This window comes from Osmerus mordax, chromosome 7 (genome assembly GCF_038355195.1).
Source record: "Osmerus mordax isolate fOsmMor3 chromosome 7, fOsmMor3.pri, whole genome shotgun sequence".
Lineage (NCBI taxonomy): Eukaryota > Metazoa > Chordata > Actinopteri > Osmeriformes > Osmeridae > Osmerus > Osmerus mordax.
The window spans coordinates 5265362-5280827 of NC_090056.1; the positions used below are offsets into that span (position 1 = coordinate 5265362).

At 43.8% G+C, this 15466-nt stretch overlaps 1 protein-coding gene across 1 annotated transcript; it reads right to left on the bottom strand.

The window, feature by feature from the left end:
• Positions 1-5790: 5790 nt before the first annotated feature.
• On the bottom strand, positions 5791-15303 carry LOC136946553 (deoxynucleoside triphosphate triphosphohydrolase SAMHD1-like). Its single transcript, XM_067240930.1, has 14 exons — positions 14575-15303; positions 14313-14473; positions 14107-14222; positions 13754-13824; positions 12891-13034; positions 11187-11287; positions 10975-11083; positions 10796-10887; positions 10457-10572; positions 10215-10342; positions 9451-9522; positions 9112-9216; positions 8859-8984; positions 5791-6923 (listed from the first exon to the last, which is right to left on the bottom strand). The coding sequence occupies exons 1-14, from the start codon at positions 14617-14619 to the stop codon at positions 6900-6902; spliced, it is 1410 nt and encodes a 469-aa protein (XP_067097031.1). The 5' UTR covers positions 14620-15303; the 3' UTR covers positions 5791-6899.
• Positions 15304-15466: the final 163 nt, after the last annotated feature.

A 15466-nucleotide genomic window follows, 5' to 3' on the forward strand; every position in this document is an offset into this window, starting at 1 on the left:
GTGTCCCTCACAGCTGTCCTCCTGAAACCAGAACTCTGTTCCCTTCTCCACCCCCAGCCCCCCCCACAACATTGCCCTTCACTACCTCCACCCCCCCCCCCCCCCCATATCTGTATCCAATCAACTTATGCCATTCCACCTCTGCGCTTCAAGAGAGGACCGAACCTAACCCTGTGTCCATGTGTCTCTCTCAGGTATCCTTAAATGATGTTGCCCCCCCAAACCTCTTCTCCCATCCCCCAAACTGTCTGTCCATGACTCAGACACACAGACTTCCATCCAGACTAGACAGATGGGACTGTCTGAAAACTCTATCTCTACAGACATACTCTCTCTCTCTATCTCTATAGACATATTTACATGTCTATATTCTTCACTCCTAACAACAACAACTACCTCATATAGAGAGTGAGAGAGTTGGGAAAGTGAGAGTGTGCATGTGTTTGTGTGTGAGCAGAGTGTGTGTGTGAAAGGGAGTGTGTTTGGGAGTGTGTTTGAAGACTTTCTTGGACTTGTCCCCAGCTCAACCAAATACATTCTTTTGTACTCTTCTAATCTCAGTGCTCAGATTACCAGCTACAGGGCCCAGCTAGACACACACTGAAGGTGGTTGAATCTCACGACACAACACACAGCACAACACGCCACACACACACACTAATATGTAGTGTAAGGCCAGCTGCACTGATGTAACTATTTTCTCCAATTTGCTTAATGTACCAAACTGTCTCTCTCTCTCTTTCACACACACACACACACACGCACACACACACACACACACACACACACACACACACACACACACACACAAACACAAACACTCACACACACACACACTGAAGTCATTACTTGACAGCTTGTTTTCTTGAACCCAAAAGAAAACAGCCCCCGTCAGTGCCAAGAAGATTCCCACACGACTGCATAGACAGCATGGTGCCACCAACCCTTCCACACACACACACACACACACACAAACACACACACACACACACACACACAAAGGCCCCGTGTCTCCACATAAAGCCATTCCAGATGTAACAACATCCTTCCCAGCGCTGGGATGCCACCTAGAACCCATATGTTCAGATCCTCTCTCCCCTCACCCCTCCACACCACAACTGAGGTTAACCCACCCAGTATTATTCATGTTTATTTATCCATGACAGACTTCCCCACACTAAACCTTCGGCACGCGTAATTACCATGTTGTCTGTTGTCTGCCTTTTTGACAAAAAAAAAAAGAAGAAAATTAAGAAATTATTTTTTGCTTGCTCTGTGGAAGCAGCATGCTGGTTTGATTGAATGGCACACACTTTAGTCAATGCAATGAGCAGGAGAAGAGACCAGGGCCCTGGTACATGTGACAGCCTGTCAATCACATGGCATGACAATCACTATCACCATGACGTCGTTACGTTTCATGAGGAATCTCAAAGGTTAAGCTGAGCCATACAAAAACGGAACGAGAGAGGAGACCAGGTCATCAACTTGTTTTCTCCATTTATCCATCTCTCTCTCTCTCTCTCTCTCTCTCTCTCTCTCTCTCTCTCTCTCTCTCCTCTCTCTCTCTCTCTCTCCCTCTCTCTCTCTCTCTCTCTCTCTCTCTCTCTCGTACATGGCTCCATTGCAGGTAGTGCTGTTCCTACCAGGGACATCACACACACACACACAGATCCCAAACAGCTGGGTAAATCTTGGCCCACGTCATGATGACGGCAGGGAGGGGACTAAGAGCTTCCAGAAGACCCAATATGGCTCTTCCTTCTGGAGGGCTGAACCCACCCCAGGCAGGCCCCCTGGAGGTCTGGACTGTTACGCACAGCATGGCTAGATTGCAAAGGCTGTCAAGGATCTTTTCACCTCTCTAAGGACATTTAGAGTTGTCCGGGAATCCCAATGGAGAGTCATCATGGAAAAACCAAGACATTTTTGTACTTTAAACATTTACTGTATATAACTTGTGTGTCCTGTCGTGTTTCTGCATATTCTATGTAAAGCTTCCGGGAGTGGATTCATCTTCAGTGTATTGGGCTCCACCACCCAGTCGCCTGTTTATTCTGCACGTGTCTCCGACACAGAGGTGCTCTGAGTGTTTCACAACAACTCTCAAACAGACTCGGCCAAACGTTTCTCCCGGGAACACGCGCTCACTCACCCGGCTGGCCTCTTCCTAACCCTCTCCCTCCTCCTCCCCCCTCCTCGCGCCCCTAGTGCAGTGGTGCTAAATGAGCAACAAACAGCTAATCAGCCTGGCTCTGACATCTGACATCAAAGAGGGAGGTGTGTGTGTGTGTGGGGGGGGGGGGATAAGGGGAGGAGAGGGGGTGGAGGTAAAGAGTGTACTAAGAAAGCAATTACTGCCCTGCCCCCCAACCTTACCACCTCGCCACCACCCCCTGCCCCTCAGCAAAAGCCCTTCACACTTTAACAGGTGTGGAGAGAGATGTGAGGGAAAGGGGGGGTTCCTTTCAAAACAAGTTGAACTGAAAGACAGAGTAGAAGAGAAAGAAGGAGAGCACCTGCTTTGGAGGGGCCGTGCTTCTCTGTGCTGGGCCTGGGCTTGCAGCACCCATCCCCTGATGACAAGAAACTACCGACTCACCATCCATCTCTGTCCACAGACTAGGTGAGCCAGGGTTACGTAAATGACCAATTCTGTAACTCAAGGAGGGACCATTTCAGGGCATTTACATCTGTGACTGAGTGAGAGCATGTGTGGTTTTGCGTGTGTGTGTGTGTGTGTGTGTGTGTGTGTGTGAGAGAGAAGGAAACAGGAGGGGTTAGGGGACCCAAATACTTGTCCTTAGTTCGTACTACCTCTCCTTTCCTTTCAAGCACAGCTCATTTAGTCAAAGTAATATTTACCAGTTGACAGTTTCCTTTAACTGATAATACAGAAACAGGGGATTTTACGACATGAATGCCTTGTTCTGTCTTCTGGTCTCTTTATCTTTGGTTGTTTAGTCTTTACTTCCGAATCCCAACACCAGACACACAAACACACACACACACATACACACACCTCCCTGATGATCACCCAGGGCCCTCATTAACCTCCCGGTGGGGGGTACAGGGTTTGGAGGGCATCAAAGTGGCCGGATCACCACAGACTCACCAAGAAATCCTACCATGGGGGTCTGGAGCCGCAACGTCTAACCCCCTAATGAGAGGCCATGACACACACCCACACACACACACACGCACACACACACGCACACACACACACACACACACGCACGCACACACACGCACACACACACACACGCACACACACACACACACGCACACACACACACAGTCATTCTGCTCCCTGAGGACCAGCTGGAAAAGAGAGTGAGGCATGCCTGTCCTACTCCCTTGTCATTCCCACCTCTCCCAAACACTCATCCTGCATTCCATCCACCGGGCCGGGCAGGAGAGCTGGTTGTCACCACTGGCCCACTGGTGTCAGGGCCCGAAGGGTTCCCCCCACCCCCGTCATCACCAGGATGGGAACGTACTGAGAGAAAGAGAGGAGAGTGAGATAGAAAAGGAGATGGGTAAGATGAAGTGTCACTCTATACTTGCCAGTAAAATGATGTTATGTCCACTGTACTGTCCTGTCTGCAGTGTTGAAAGTATCTCTGTTTTCAAGCTCTTGGTGCAGAACAAATTTCCCTCGAGGCAATAAAGGTTTTCATTCATTCATTCACTCACGTGCACACAAAAAAAGGTAGACAAATGCGTTTGTGTGGGTGTTTGAGTGTCGTGAAAGGAGCAAGCCGGATTGAAAAAAATAAAGATTACGATCCTCTGTCAATCAATGCGTGGACAGAGCCTCACATGCGGTGTGGAGGGGTGAGTGGGAGAGAGGAGGGAGGGGGCTTGCAAATACCAGCGGGACAGAAAGGCAAGTGCAGCAGGAGGGGGAGGAGCGAGGAGGGTGCAGGGTCGAGGCACGGCACCTTGCAACAGCTGGTCTCAATTATCCAAGGAGGGGCTGGGGAGTGCACTGGGCTGCTGGGGCATGTGTGTGTGTGTGTGTGTGTAACAGGGGGCTGAGACCACTGGCGCCAAGAGGGAGCAACAGGTCAGGGAGGATGAAGATTATAAAAATACTAGCAGGCAGTTGGCCTTGGTGCTGCTGGTACAAAGCATGTTTATGTGGAGGGGGTCTTCCAGGGGCAGAGAAGACGTGTGCAGCATGGCCATTTTGCGTGTCATGTCAGATAGGGAGCAACTGTGGCACAGTGAGGTGGCATCTTGGAAATGCCTTCCTGTACAAAGAATTAGAAATCCTTCCTTTGTTTCCCTTCAATCAGGGAAACAAATGTGCTCATTTCAGAGAAGGCCATAGGAAAGGATCCTAAAGAATATGAAAAGTGATCCTTTTACAGTAGGATTATTACTTAACCATATATCTCAGTACCGCACCGGTGAGCTTGTCGTCCGTTCTGTGAACATCAAGGCTGCTGTGGACCAAACGCTTGACGCAACGGTCAGTGCAGTTTTATAACCGCACTGACTGAAACCAAATGAAAACTGATGCTAAACAAAGTGTCCCAATTGCACTTTCCTCTCTTCCTCTCAGAGGTGAGACTAGGAGCGGTGGACTCTACATACGTGTTGTGTTCTGCACAGCACGGCACCAGCAGTCACGTTAGATCAGTGGGACCGGACAGAGGAAGGCCAGAGACAGCAGAGAACCTGACAGACTGGGACAGGAGCGATCCCCTACGACTTGTCACCCTCTAGTGGTGATAGGCATGTACTGCAAGCCACTCCAATAAAGCAGCACTAAATAAGATACATTTTCCTTGTTGGGTTTAGGTACAGCTCAGCTGATGTCAGTGAGATGAGGAGCTAAGAGTGTAACCAACAGGAGGGTTTAAGAAAAGGGATAGAAGTTCTATAAAAAAGATTTATTTAGCATCTTATTGTTGGAAAAAAGGTGCATGTATTATCAGGAATAAACGGACTCTGCTCAAGGTGTGCTTGGTGACGGTGAATGATATTTTGGCTCAATTATGAATTATGCATAATTATTTGGCAGAATTATGATTAAACCATCTTTCAAAAAGGGAAGAAGGTGGTCACTAAAGTTGAGATGGGCCTGTCTAACCTCAGGTTACCTCCCATTGGAGGCCACTAGCCTGTGTATGCATGCCATGATTTGAATCTATGAAATAGAAAACATTGTAAACACTTCATATCACCTACCATGTAACTACATAGCAACATCCTTTTTTGAACATTGTTGGTACATAGGAATTGCTATATCATTAAATGGAATTAAGTGTTAGCAGTATGTGTTATTAAAGTGAAAGACGGCACATGATGTGGAAGGGGTGGGAGGGGTAAGTGGATGTTGTAAGGGGGCAGTTGAAGTTTGAGTTACGAGATCAACATTATCACCCACTTACCCCTGGTTATCACCAGGTGTGCCATTTTCAACTGTTTCCTGTTGGTAGCTGACCAAAGGGTTTCCTGCTCTCGTACATAATGTTTGCATGTGCCATGTCATTGCTGGGGCTCAAGAAGCGGAATGTCCACAATTGTTGATATTTTTCACTTAGCAAGTAAGCTAAACAGATGTCAAACTCCATGTTGTGTTGGAACCAAGGTCAAACTCCATATTGTATCTTTCCACTCCAAACTGAAGTAGTTTTCCACTGTTAAGACAGTCACGCACACACACACAAAGATATATCAGCTAGACAGCTGCTATGCAGGGGAGCCAATGACAGAAGAGACATAGGACAGTTCCAAATCATGATTGTGGATGGATCAATGACTATTGATAATCAAAAATGTATTTTGTACATTTTATTCTGTTTTCATGTTCCAGATTAAAAGACAGGTACAGAAAGAAAAAAAACAAATGTGAAAAGAAATCAGGATCCCAAGAACTAATGTGCAGTTTTGCACTCAGTAAGCCACACCTGGGCCTATTGGCCATTATCTCATCCTGTAGAGGGAGACAAACTTAAACTAAACACTAAAATGACACACAGGGTAAGCAGTCATTGGAATAACATATTGAAAGGCTCAACCCACTACCACATCCATTAAAATTTTTGAATAATCCCAGACAGAATCAACATGTCTACTACACCCAAAAAACACAAAAGTAAAGAAACATTTTTGATGCATTCCAATTCATTTTCTTCTAACAATGCACCATTCTTAAATATAAAGTTTTTTTAACATAAAAATCATCTTAACTACATGAAAGAGACAACAACTCAGTGTTGGAGAAAAGGCAGAAAGTGAATAAAGTTTGAACAGGGATGACTTTTTTTACATCTCGACATATCAACAAATCCAATCTGTTTTGTCACTCAACCATGTACACAAGTGCACCAGTGGGTGAAAGTCTTGGGTGCAGTTCCAAGACACAGCAGTTTAACAATAACACAAGTTACACATCTACATGCTATTTTATTAAGTCCACCACTTTTTCACCTGTAATATTAACAGACAGTGTAGTTCAATGTATGGACTGCTACTGCATTCAAATGTATGCATTGACTCGGCCAGCAATTGTTTCCCACACCAATTGTCTCCTACGTTGCAACAGTCGTGTTGCATTTTTCCAGAATATGTGCTCAGATTCAACATAAACAGGTATTAACGCTTCTATCTTAAGTGTGGTGCAGTAGGAAAATGTTTTTTGGCGTCAGGTGCCATGGTGGATCCTAGTATCTGAGTTCTATTGACGTTGGCTTTTAAAAGTTCTCATGCCCGCGCTTAACTCAGAGTGGACGTACTCTGAGTTGATTTACCTAATTTAAATCAGCTTTTCTGGAACCGAAAAGTCGGAGTTTCCCATATTATGGTAAATCAACTCCAAGTTCAGGCTTAGGTTCACAGTTTGTTGAACCCACTTTCTGGAATAACCCCCAGATCTTCTGTTCTGGTCAGCACTCATTCTGGGGTTCCACCTGGGGTTAAAAAGTGGGTCATGTTAATGAATATGAAACCATGGTACCAAGCATTGTAGCTAGCTACACTACCTACCTAACAATCTCATTATTTGTTTGTGTTACTGACTTCATACATTTGGCCAATATCTGCCAACACTTCTACAGTGGTCTGAGGTCCAAGTACCACTGCTACCACAGCTTGAGAACCACCGGCCTACAGGGAAGTCTCTCCACTTGAGTAAAGGTTATTGTAAAAAATGCTTTTTATTAGTCTGCAAGAAAACATACAGTGCATCTTGTGTTTACCTCACTGTAAAGTCTTTCCATTTCCATGCCATATATCCAAACATTCTGAAACTTGTTATGCCTCTTTTCACATTAGCAACAAAAAGTAGAACCTATTATGTCCACTATAATAGATTTATATGTTATATTATATATATTCCAAATTTGGAATAAACTACTGAATGTAACTTGTCATTAACCACCAGGTTCATTTGTTGTTAATCAGTACACCAATAACAGATACTGTATATTCAAAAATAGCAGAGACATTTGCATTTAACTGAAATTGTGGACATCTTTTGTGTGTGCACGATGCAAAGTCACGTTCACCTTCACATTCAGGACTTGATTTCTGAAACACCTACAAAGGACACTGCCATGTACCACCATGTTTAGTTCAATCATGTGGATTGCCATATGTGGATTTGACAAAGGAAAAGCAATAAGTAAAAGTTAAATAGGCCACACCCCTGAGAAGGGTACAAATGAGATGTACTTTTATTAATCACATGCAGGGGCGGACTGGGGGAAAAAAGTGGCCCGGGAATTACTGTCAGACCGGCCCACTCAGTACACGGCGCGCTGCCCACTCAGTACACGGCGCGTCGCACACTCAGTACACGGCGCGCTGCCCACTCAGTACACGGCGCGCAGCCCACTCAGTACACGGCGCGCGGCCCACTCAGTACACGGCGCGCGGCCCACTCAGTACACGGCGCGCTGCCCACTCAGTACACGGCGCGCGGCCCACTCAGTACACGGCGCGCTGCCCACTCAGTACACGGCGCGCGGCCCACTCAATGCATTGCACGTATCGACCAGTCAGTGGCCTACTTGGAAAAATACCCATACACTTAACATTATTTTGGATGATTACAAAGAAATTACATCATATATATGTTTTTGTTTTAAATAACATTTGGATCAAGCAATTTGCCTGGATGGACACATGGAATAAAATTATACTGGCTCTTGGCCAAGTCAACGCCACAACTTACCGTCGTATCACTGTCACCAGTCGGTGGTTTCCCAAATAAATCAGAGATTTTTTTATATTTTGATGCACCTTCCTCCAGACATCTTTTCTTTTTCTCCCTGAGCTTTTCAGCTCCACCTTTACATTTTGGTGCCGATGACATGCTCTCACTCTCAAAAACAACTTTGTCTGCTAGCGAGTGACGCAAATGTTGAGAAGGCAAGGCAAATTTATATATTATACTTGTTTAAGCTGTGTAATATGGAAAATAGTTGGAGGTGCCGGCAATGTCAGAGGGAGGGCCAGTTGGTGATGGAAGTGGGCCGGTATTTTGGACCATCCCAACCCCATCGGACCACCGGGGATTCCCCCTGTGGCCAGTCCGCCCCTGATCACATGTGCATTTCATTGGAGGCTTAATAGCTAGAACAGTGCTTTTTGGATTTAGTCTTTTGGCAAAACCCAGGCACATCTCTGACTGGGAACAGTTTTGTTTGGGTCATTGAAGCATGCACAAATAATCTGTTTCTGGTTTGCTAGGCTTTGTTTCATAAACTATTCTGAAACTTCATAGCCAGCTTTGTGTCGTTGTGTTATTATGAGGGACTATATGTATTGAAATATGTGCAGTATGAAATATGTTCAGTATGAAATAAAGTATGTTTGTTTGACTAATTTACAAATTCACTTACCTGTGGTTTGGGGAAGTTGCTGCGCCAGTCGCCCTTAATGGCATCCATAGTCTGTTCATCAATCTCCTTCTTATAGTAGATCCTGATCTGTTGCTGTGAAAAGCTCTTGGGCTTGAGGTATAACACCTGGTAGAGGTTACAGTTGGTTTGAACATGTCTTTCAGTAGGGCCACACTCGTGTTCTAGTTCATTCAATACTTTAACCATAGAAGTGAGTGGTAGGAGGTTCTATTGACATCAGCATGGTTCTGACCTGGTCATCGGAGATTTTGAAAGCTTTGGTTGGGTCCTTCTTACTGTAGAAGCGCATTTGGTCAATTGGGTTGTCCTCCTTCATCCCATAGTCCATTTTGATGACCTGAGGCAGTTTTACACAGGTAAAATCATAGGCTGAGTGATAAAAGACCCAGGTCCTCAGACTTAGGACTTAGAATACTTAAACGTTCTTCCCATCTCAAGGTAATAAATGACATCCAACATTGTTTTAATGAACTCTTTGCAAAGAGACTGAATTCCACCAATAAAGACATTTGTAGCAATGCAGTACACATCTTCAAATGTTTTTTAAAAGGGCCAAAGTCTGGACACTTACACTGCGTACAAAGTCCTTTGCATCCAGGTTCCAGCTTCTTGCCACGTCACGTGCCCAGTCCTCGAACTGGTCCTGGAAATGAGACAGGGGTGTTGTTAGACATAAAACTCTACTGGGGCACAGGCCCCTATTCATATCCCTTTTTTTTTCTTCCAAGCGTGCTGCGCACAATGCAATACTCGGCTATAGAAACTCCCCTTGCTTAACCCACAGTTCAGGGACGCAAATCAACTTTGGCAGGGACATCAATAGTTAATGCGAGAGCACACATTTTTTCGCATTCATTGAGCACAAAAACTGTTTTTGAGCTTTGTGTAATATTGTTTTTATGTTTTAGTCAAAATGAGATTATCTGGAGGCCTATCATTTAGAAACTATCTTTAGTTTTGTAATGTTTTCTTAGCCTACCTCAATTCTGACTCGTGTGCCGAGTCCGACACCTGGACTTCTGTGTGCGTGCTGCAGTGGCTATTTGGCAAGCTCATAAGAGTGCGCTAACATGGAATTCTGCGTGCATTTTAAACTGCTTTAATCTTACAAGCGTTGATTGGGATACTGCATTGATTTTTTTCGGAATTATCAATCTAAATTAATGCACGGACTAAAAGTAAATAGTTAAAACTCAAACTTTAGATTTTACTGGGGCACAGCAGATTTATAAAAAAAGGGTCTAACGACACCCCTGAAATGAGACATTGCTACTCCTCTGGCTTAAAATGAATGATGACCAAACTGAACCCATTACCTTTATACCCCACACACACCTGCGAGATCTCCCTTCGAGAGTCAACAACAAACTTGTAGAGATGTCGGTGGGTGATGTTCTCTAGAATCTCTCTTGCCTCAGCCAGCTCAGGAGAGGAGGAGTAGAGGATCTCCTCAAACACATGGTCTACATGAGAGAGAGAGGATGAAAAAGAGAGAGAGAGACAGGTTTTGGTTGACCTCTTGTGTTATCCCCGACACGTTTGAGAAAATGTAACGAGAGCATGAGGCTAGTCTGAACCTGTGAGTTTAGTGTAGGCCTCCATGTCATTTATGGTGTCTGACATTCTGAACATTTCCCCCCCAGAGCCTTCAATCTTGATGTGTTCATTTGCTTTGACAAGGGCGTCTGCGATCCTGGAGAGCCAAAGCAAATTGATGGTGACAAGAAAACATTTGAGTCACAATGTAGCAATTACATCTAAGAGTGAACTTTTATTTTACCACTTTGTTCAACCATGGTTGTATTGAAACATGCTCTATAAATATTGATTGATTGAACGGTGGTCTCCACCCTCTATTGATACATTTGCCCTTCCCACATGAAGCTGTATGTGAGCCCCTTCTGTACAATACTCACATGAGCTCAATGAGATTGACCACTCTGTGCTGGTAGGCTCGCCTGTGGAGGCAGAATCTGGTGTGGAACATGTCATACAGGTTGTCCACTTCCTATTGAGAGAGAGACATCAGTACAGTGAACCTTTAGAAGTCATACCCTATTTGAAGATACAGGGTTTGCCTGGCTACAAGTAGCACCTTGTCTCTGGTACAGATCTGATACTCCCCATCCACATCACAGACTCGGGCAAAGTTGATAAAGCGGTCATGGTCAAAGTTACTCTGAAGACCTAGGTAGTAAGAGTCCCTGTGTGTTTGACAGAAGACAATTGATAAGAATATATTTATGAATGCCATTTCAGAGACCTATGAACAACTTTGACAAACAAGTGGTTGAAAGAATGACATACCTGGCAAAGTAGTCCCATTTATCAACATCAACACCGTTTCTCTTGTTGGCTATGATTTCGTACAGGAAGGACTTCTCCACTGGTCTGCCTTTGTAAGGCCACTGGAAACAGCAGAAAGCAATGCTCACTGACCTTTGTGGGGTGTCTTGAGACTGATTATTGGCTAATTAGGCTCTTCAGGTGTTGTGTTTCACTCTACTTTGAATAAAGTGTGTTTATAGATCTTTAAAGGTCACTAATTTATGAAAGTGTTGTCTACATAATAGAACATAGCTAACTAGGCATTAGGTTGATTTAATTGACACAGTGATATGGAGGGAAAACAAAATCTAAAATTCTGAAAGTTGACCAGTCATACTGTCATAGAGAGCTACAATCAAACAGAGCTACAGGATGTAGGAGTAAGAGACCATTCATTTTCTATACATGTGCTGTTTTCTTTGTGTCTCTCGTGTGGGAGAATTTGTTTTGAGTGTTGTGGTTGGGTGATAAATGACAATAATAATAATAATGAGTCAGAAATGTGTTGCGGAAACTATCAGTTGTTCTCGGAACACTACAGGAATGTTTATGTTAAGTTAGGGCCCTAAAACATAGGGATGTTTTTTGAAGATTGAAAATTGCAAGTTATTGAAACCTCAATATCATCCAAAACAAATGTTTGTAAAATGTTGATATTTCCTATGTTGTAGACAGCTAAAACAGCCTGGGGTCAAAATGACCATGTGTCCTTGTCAAGGACATTGAAAACATATCATCATGTTAATATTGTTTTCACCCAGTTACCCATTAAATCAAGAAAAGCCATTAAATAAGAAGTTAAAAGAAATTATATTAATCATGCATAAAGAGGCGTTAAACATTTAATGGGATAAAACTGATCCCATTCAATTAAGGGCCATTCAACCCTGTTTTGGCTCATGTTAACTTGTATAATTAACAAGCCTATGTATTCCTGGATAGGAACCTTGTGGTCGAGAGGGGAAGAAGGGAGTAGTAGGAGAAGAGAGAGAAGCACCCACGTTTATAAACGTTTTTCACTTAAAGATCCCATGACATGCTGTTTTTGGATGCTTTTATATAAGCCTTAGTGGTCCACTAATACTGTATCTGAAGTCTCTTTCCCAAAATTCAGCCTTGGTGCAGAATTACAGCCACTACGAGCAGTCCCACAATGAGCTTTCCTCAGGACGTGCCGTTTCTGTGTCTGTAGCTTTAAATGCTATGAGGAGGAGAGAGGCGGGGCTAACTGCCATGCTTCAGTCGTTAGCAAGCCATGATGTCTCGAGGAAAAAACAATATCGCACTTGCACGGTCGTAGCTCATTTTCTCATCGGTGGGCCAAATTCTCTGTGCGGGAAAAGCAGAGAAAAGGGGAGGTAACCTTCACTCTTGTGACGTCACAACAGGGACATTTTCAAAACCGAGCGTTTCAGCCTTCATTTTCTCAAAGGCGGAGAAGAGTACCCAGGTCTTGGTTTACACCTATCGAAATTTCTAGCCACTGGGGGACCAAAGGCAGGATAGGGGAACTCATATTAATGTTAAATAACCTCCTAAAGTAAAGTTTTCATGTCATGGGACCTTTAAATCACTAAATATTTACCAGTTTGGACAGGACATGTATTATCATCTTAATAATCATTCAAGTGTTCCTATTTCTGACTATATTTATTGTAACGAAACTGTCACTGTCACTGATACCTCCTGAATGATTCTGTCATTCGGTCCAGCAATTTGTTCCCTGATGAAGTCCAGGTCTTCAGGCAGGACCAGACCATGCTGCTCCATCTTCAATTCATTTTGGTCGACAAGGTGGTCAAACATGGCCACGGACGCATCCTCGTGCTGAAGAAAAGAAGATTCTGGTGAACAAAGTGGAACCATATGCACATATACACATCTTACAGACATATATTTGTAAAAACTAATTTATTTTTTTATGCAGTCCTTCACCATGACAAACAAAATACAGATTGACCAAAGCAGAATGGTTTCCTGCACCTAAACAGCATTAGGGGAATGAATCACTGTCCTAACTGGAAATGGGTGACATTTTGTTGTGAATATAAATATATCTGACCTAAAATAATAGTGCAGAGGCAATTTAACCCATTTTCAAAGAAGACCAGATGTTTGCAACTGCTTAAGTCAATATGAAACATCTAGGAACTGGCTTTAACCCTTGTGCTGCCTTCGGGTCACATGACCCAAAGGTTCATAACGAACCATCGTTGTGTTTACCCAATTTTACCCAATACAAAAACAAATAAAAATAATTATCTTTTAACCTTCGCAATGTGGAGGGTCTGAGACAGCCCAACAGTTAAAAGAAAATTCTTCACTTTGTTTTTGTATGCAGTAAAGTTGTCGCAATACGACGGTGGGTCACAATGACTGATGGGTCAGAATGACCCGAAGAGAACACAAGGGTTAAAAAACGATTCAGTTGACAACAACAGGACGCACACACAAAAAAAGCCAGTGCATTCCCATAAATGTTTGCCTGTGTATTATAATAAATATTGATTTGGGGTTTTGAGAAAGGGAGACAGAACAGTTTTTACCTTCCATGTCTTTCCTCTAGAGACTTTGGGGATAAACATCTTATCAAACAAATGGGAGAAAGGGCCATGTCCTGGTAAAAAAAATATATATGTTGGAGGTACAGAAAGAGAGATTGTTAAGTCAAGATGGAACACATGAGTGTATTTGTATGTGTGTGAGAGAAAGTGGAATAGATATATCTTGAGAAACAACATGAGCTTAAACGTATTCAAGTCAGAAAGAGTCTTCCCAGTGGGAAAGAGAGTGAGTGAAAACAACATTTAATTCTCACCACTTTCTGCCACACCTTGAAATGGAACTGCAGTTCAGTTCATAGTGAGTGTACAAGGTTGAGTGTGTGTTTTTCCCTCACCCAGGTCGTGGCAGAGGCCAGCGATCTGCACACAGAGGAAGTCTCTGCAAGTGATTTGAAGTTCTGGCTGCCGCTCATTCAGCTCCTTGACCAGTCTCCCTGCCAGGTGACTCACTCTAGACCGACACACACACACACACAACCAGTTAGCACAAAACAAGACCTAAATCGTCCAGTATCATTGGCAAAACATTTGAATGTCCTACCCTATGGAGTGTTCAAAGCGGTTGTGGGTCGCCCCAGGATAGACGTAGCAGGCCCCTCCAAGCTGCTTAATGAAGCGAAGTCTCTGGAACTGGGGTGTGTCAATGATGCGGACCAGCAAAGGGTGCATTTCCACATGCCCATGTATGGGATCGTTGAACACCTGAAAGATTGAAACAAAAGACGGAATAATTAGAATTTTTCACTTTTAATTATAACTTTTATTCATCCAACATCAATTGTGGTGATGGAATAATAACAGACCTTTGAATAACTCTCTAAACAACACTGTGTGATGGGAAACACCATGACCCCCAACTCGCATGCGAGCGTTTCAACCGCAGGAACTTTTCACCTATAATTAGGAATTTACAGCGCTGAACCTTTTGGATTGGTCGAGTACTGGCAGAAGCGTTTCCAGTGCATCATCAACCGATATGTCAACCGCAATATTTTTTATTCTGCGGCAGCAAACACACATAAAAACACATAAAAACATGCAGAACAGATCGGACTTTGGCTAGATATGGCAGCCTTAATTCGATGGATAATCACTGCTCATGGCTGCCCTCAAGAGGAAGTAGCCTACAACACGATGGGAAATGACAGAGAAAGAATATCGGTGTCACTGCTCCCTGAACACGTGTGTGTTCAATCGCATTACGATTAAAGATCAATTCTTCTTTCTTCTTTTCAATATGGAGAACAGAAGAACATACGTATGTACGGACTACAAAGTCCAAGCCTCATTACGAACATGGTGGATGTTGATGCCGTCATCATTTGGATGGGGAATTTCCCAGATTGGAAGATTCCAGAACATGGCTGACGTCGCCGAATCTACCTGAGACAGCTGGGGCATGCCCTCGTCATGCCACATATGAAGAGGAGGTCGGATACAGTCCCGATTACAAGTCCCGATCTACTCGAAAAAGGTGTAGCCTCTTATCCGAAACAAAAACAGGAAGGTAGCAATTGTTTTGCTCCTCCTGTCACGCCGTTTTTCAAGTGTCCCTCTGTGATTGGCTTGTCAAACCCCAATCATTGTCACAACGCGCATGTACTCCTCCAATCAGATGTCTGTCCGTCTCCCATTCAGGCTTCACCTGTCTTCCGTTCGTTTGTCGACTTGTTACCCATACCGCGTTTGTTCTGT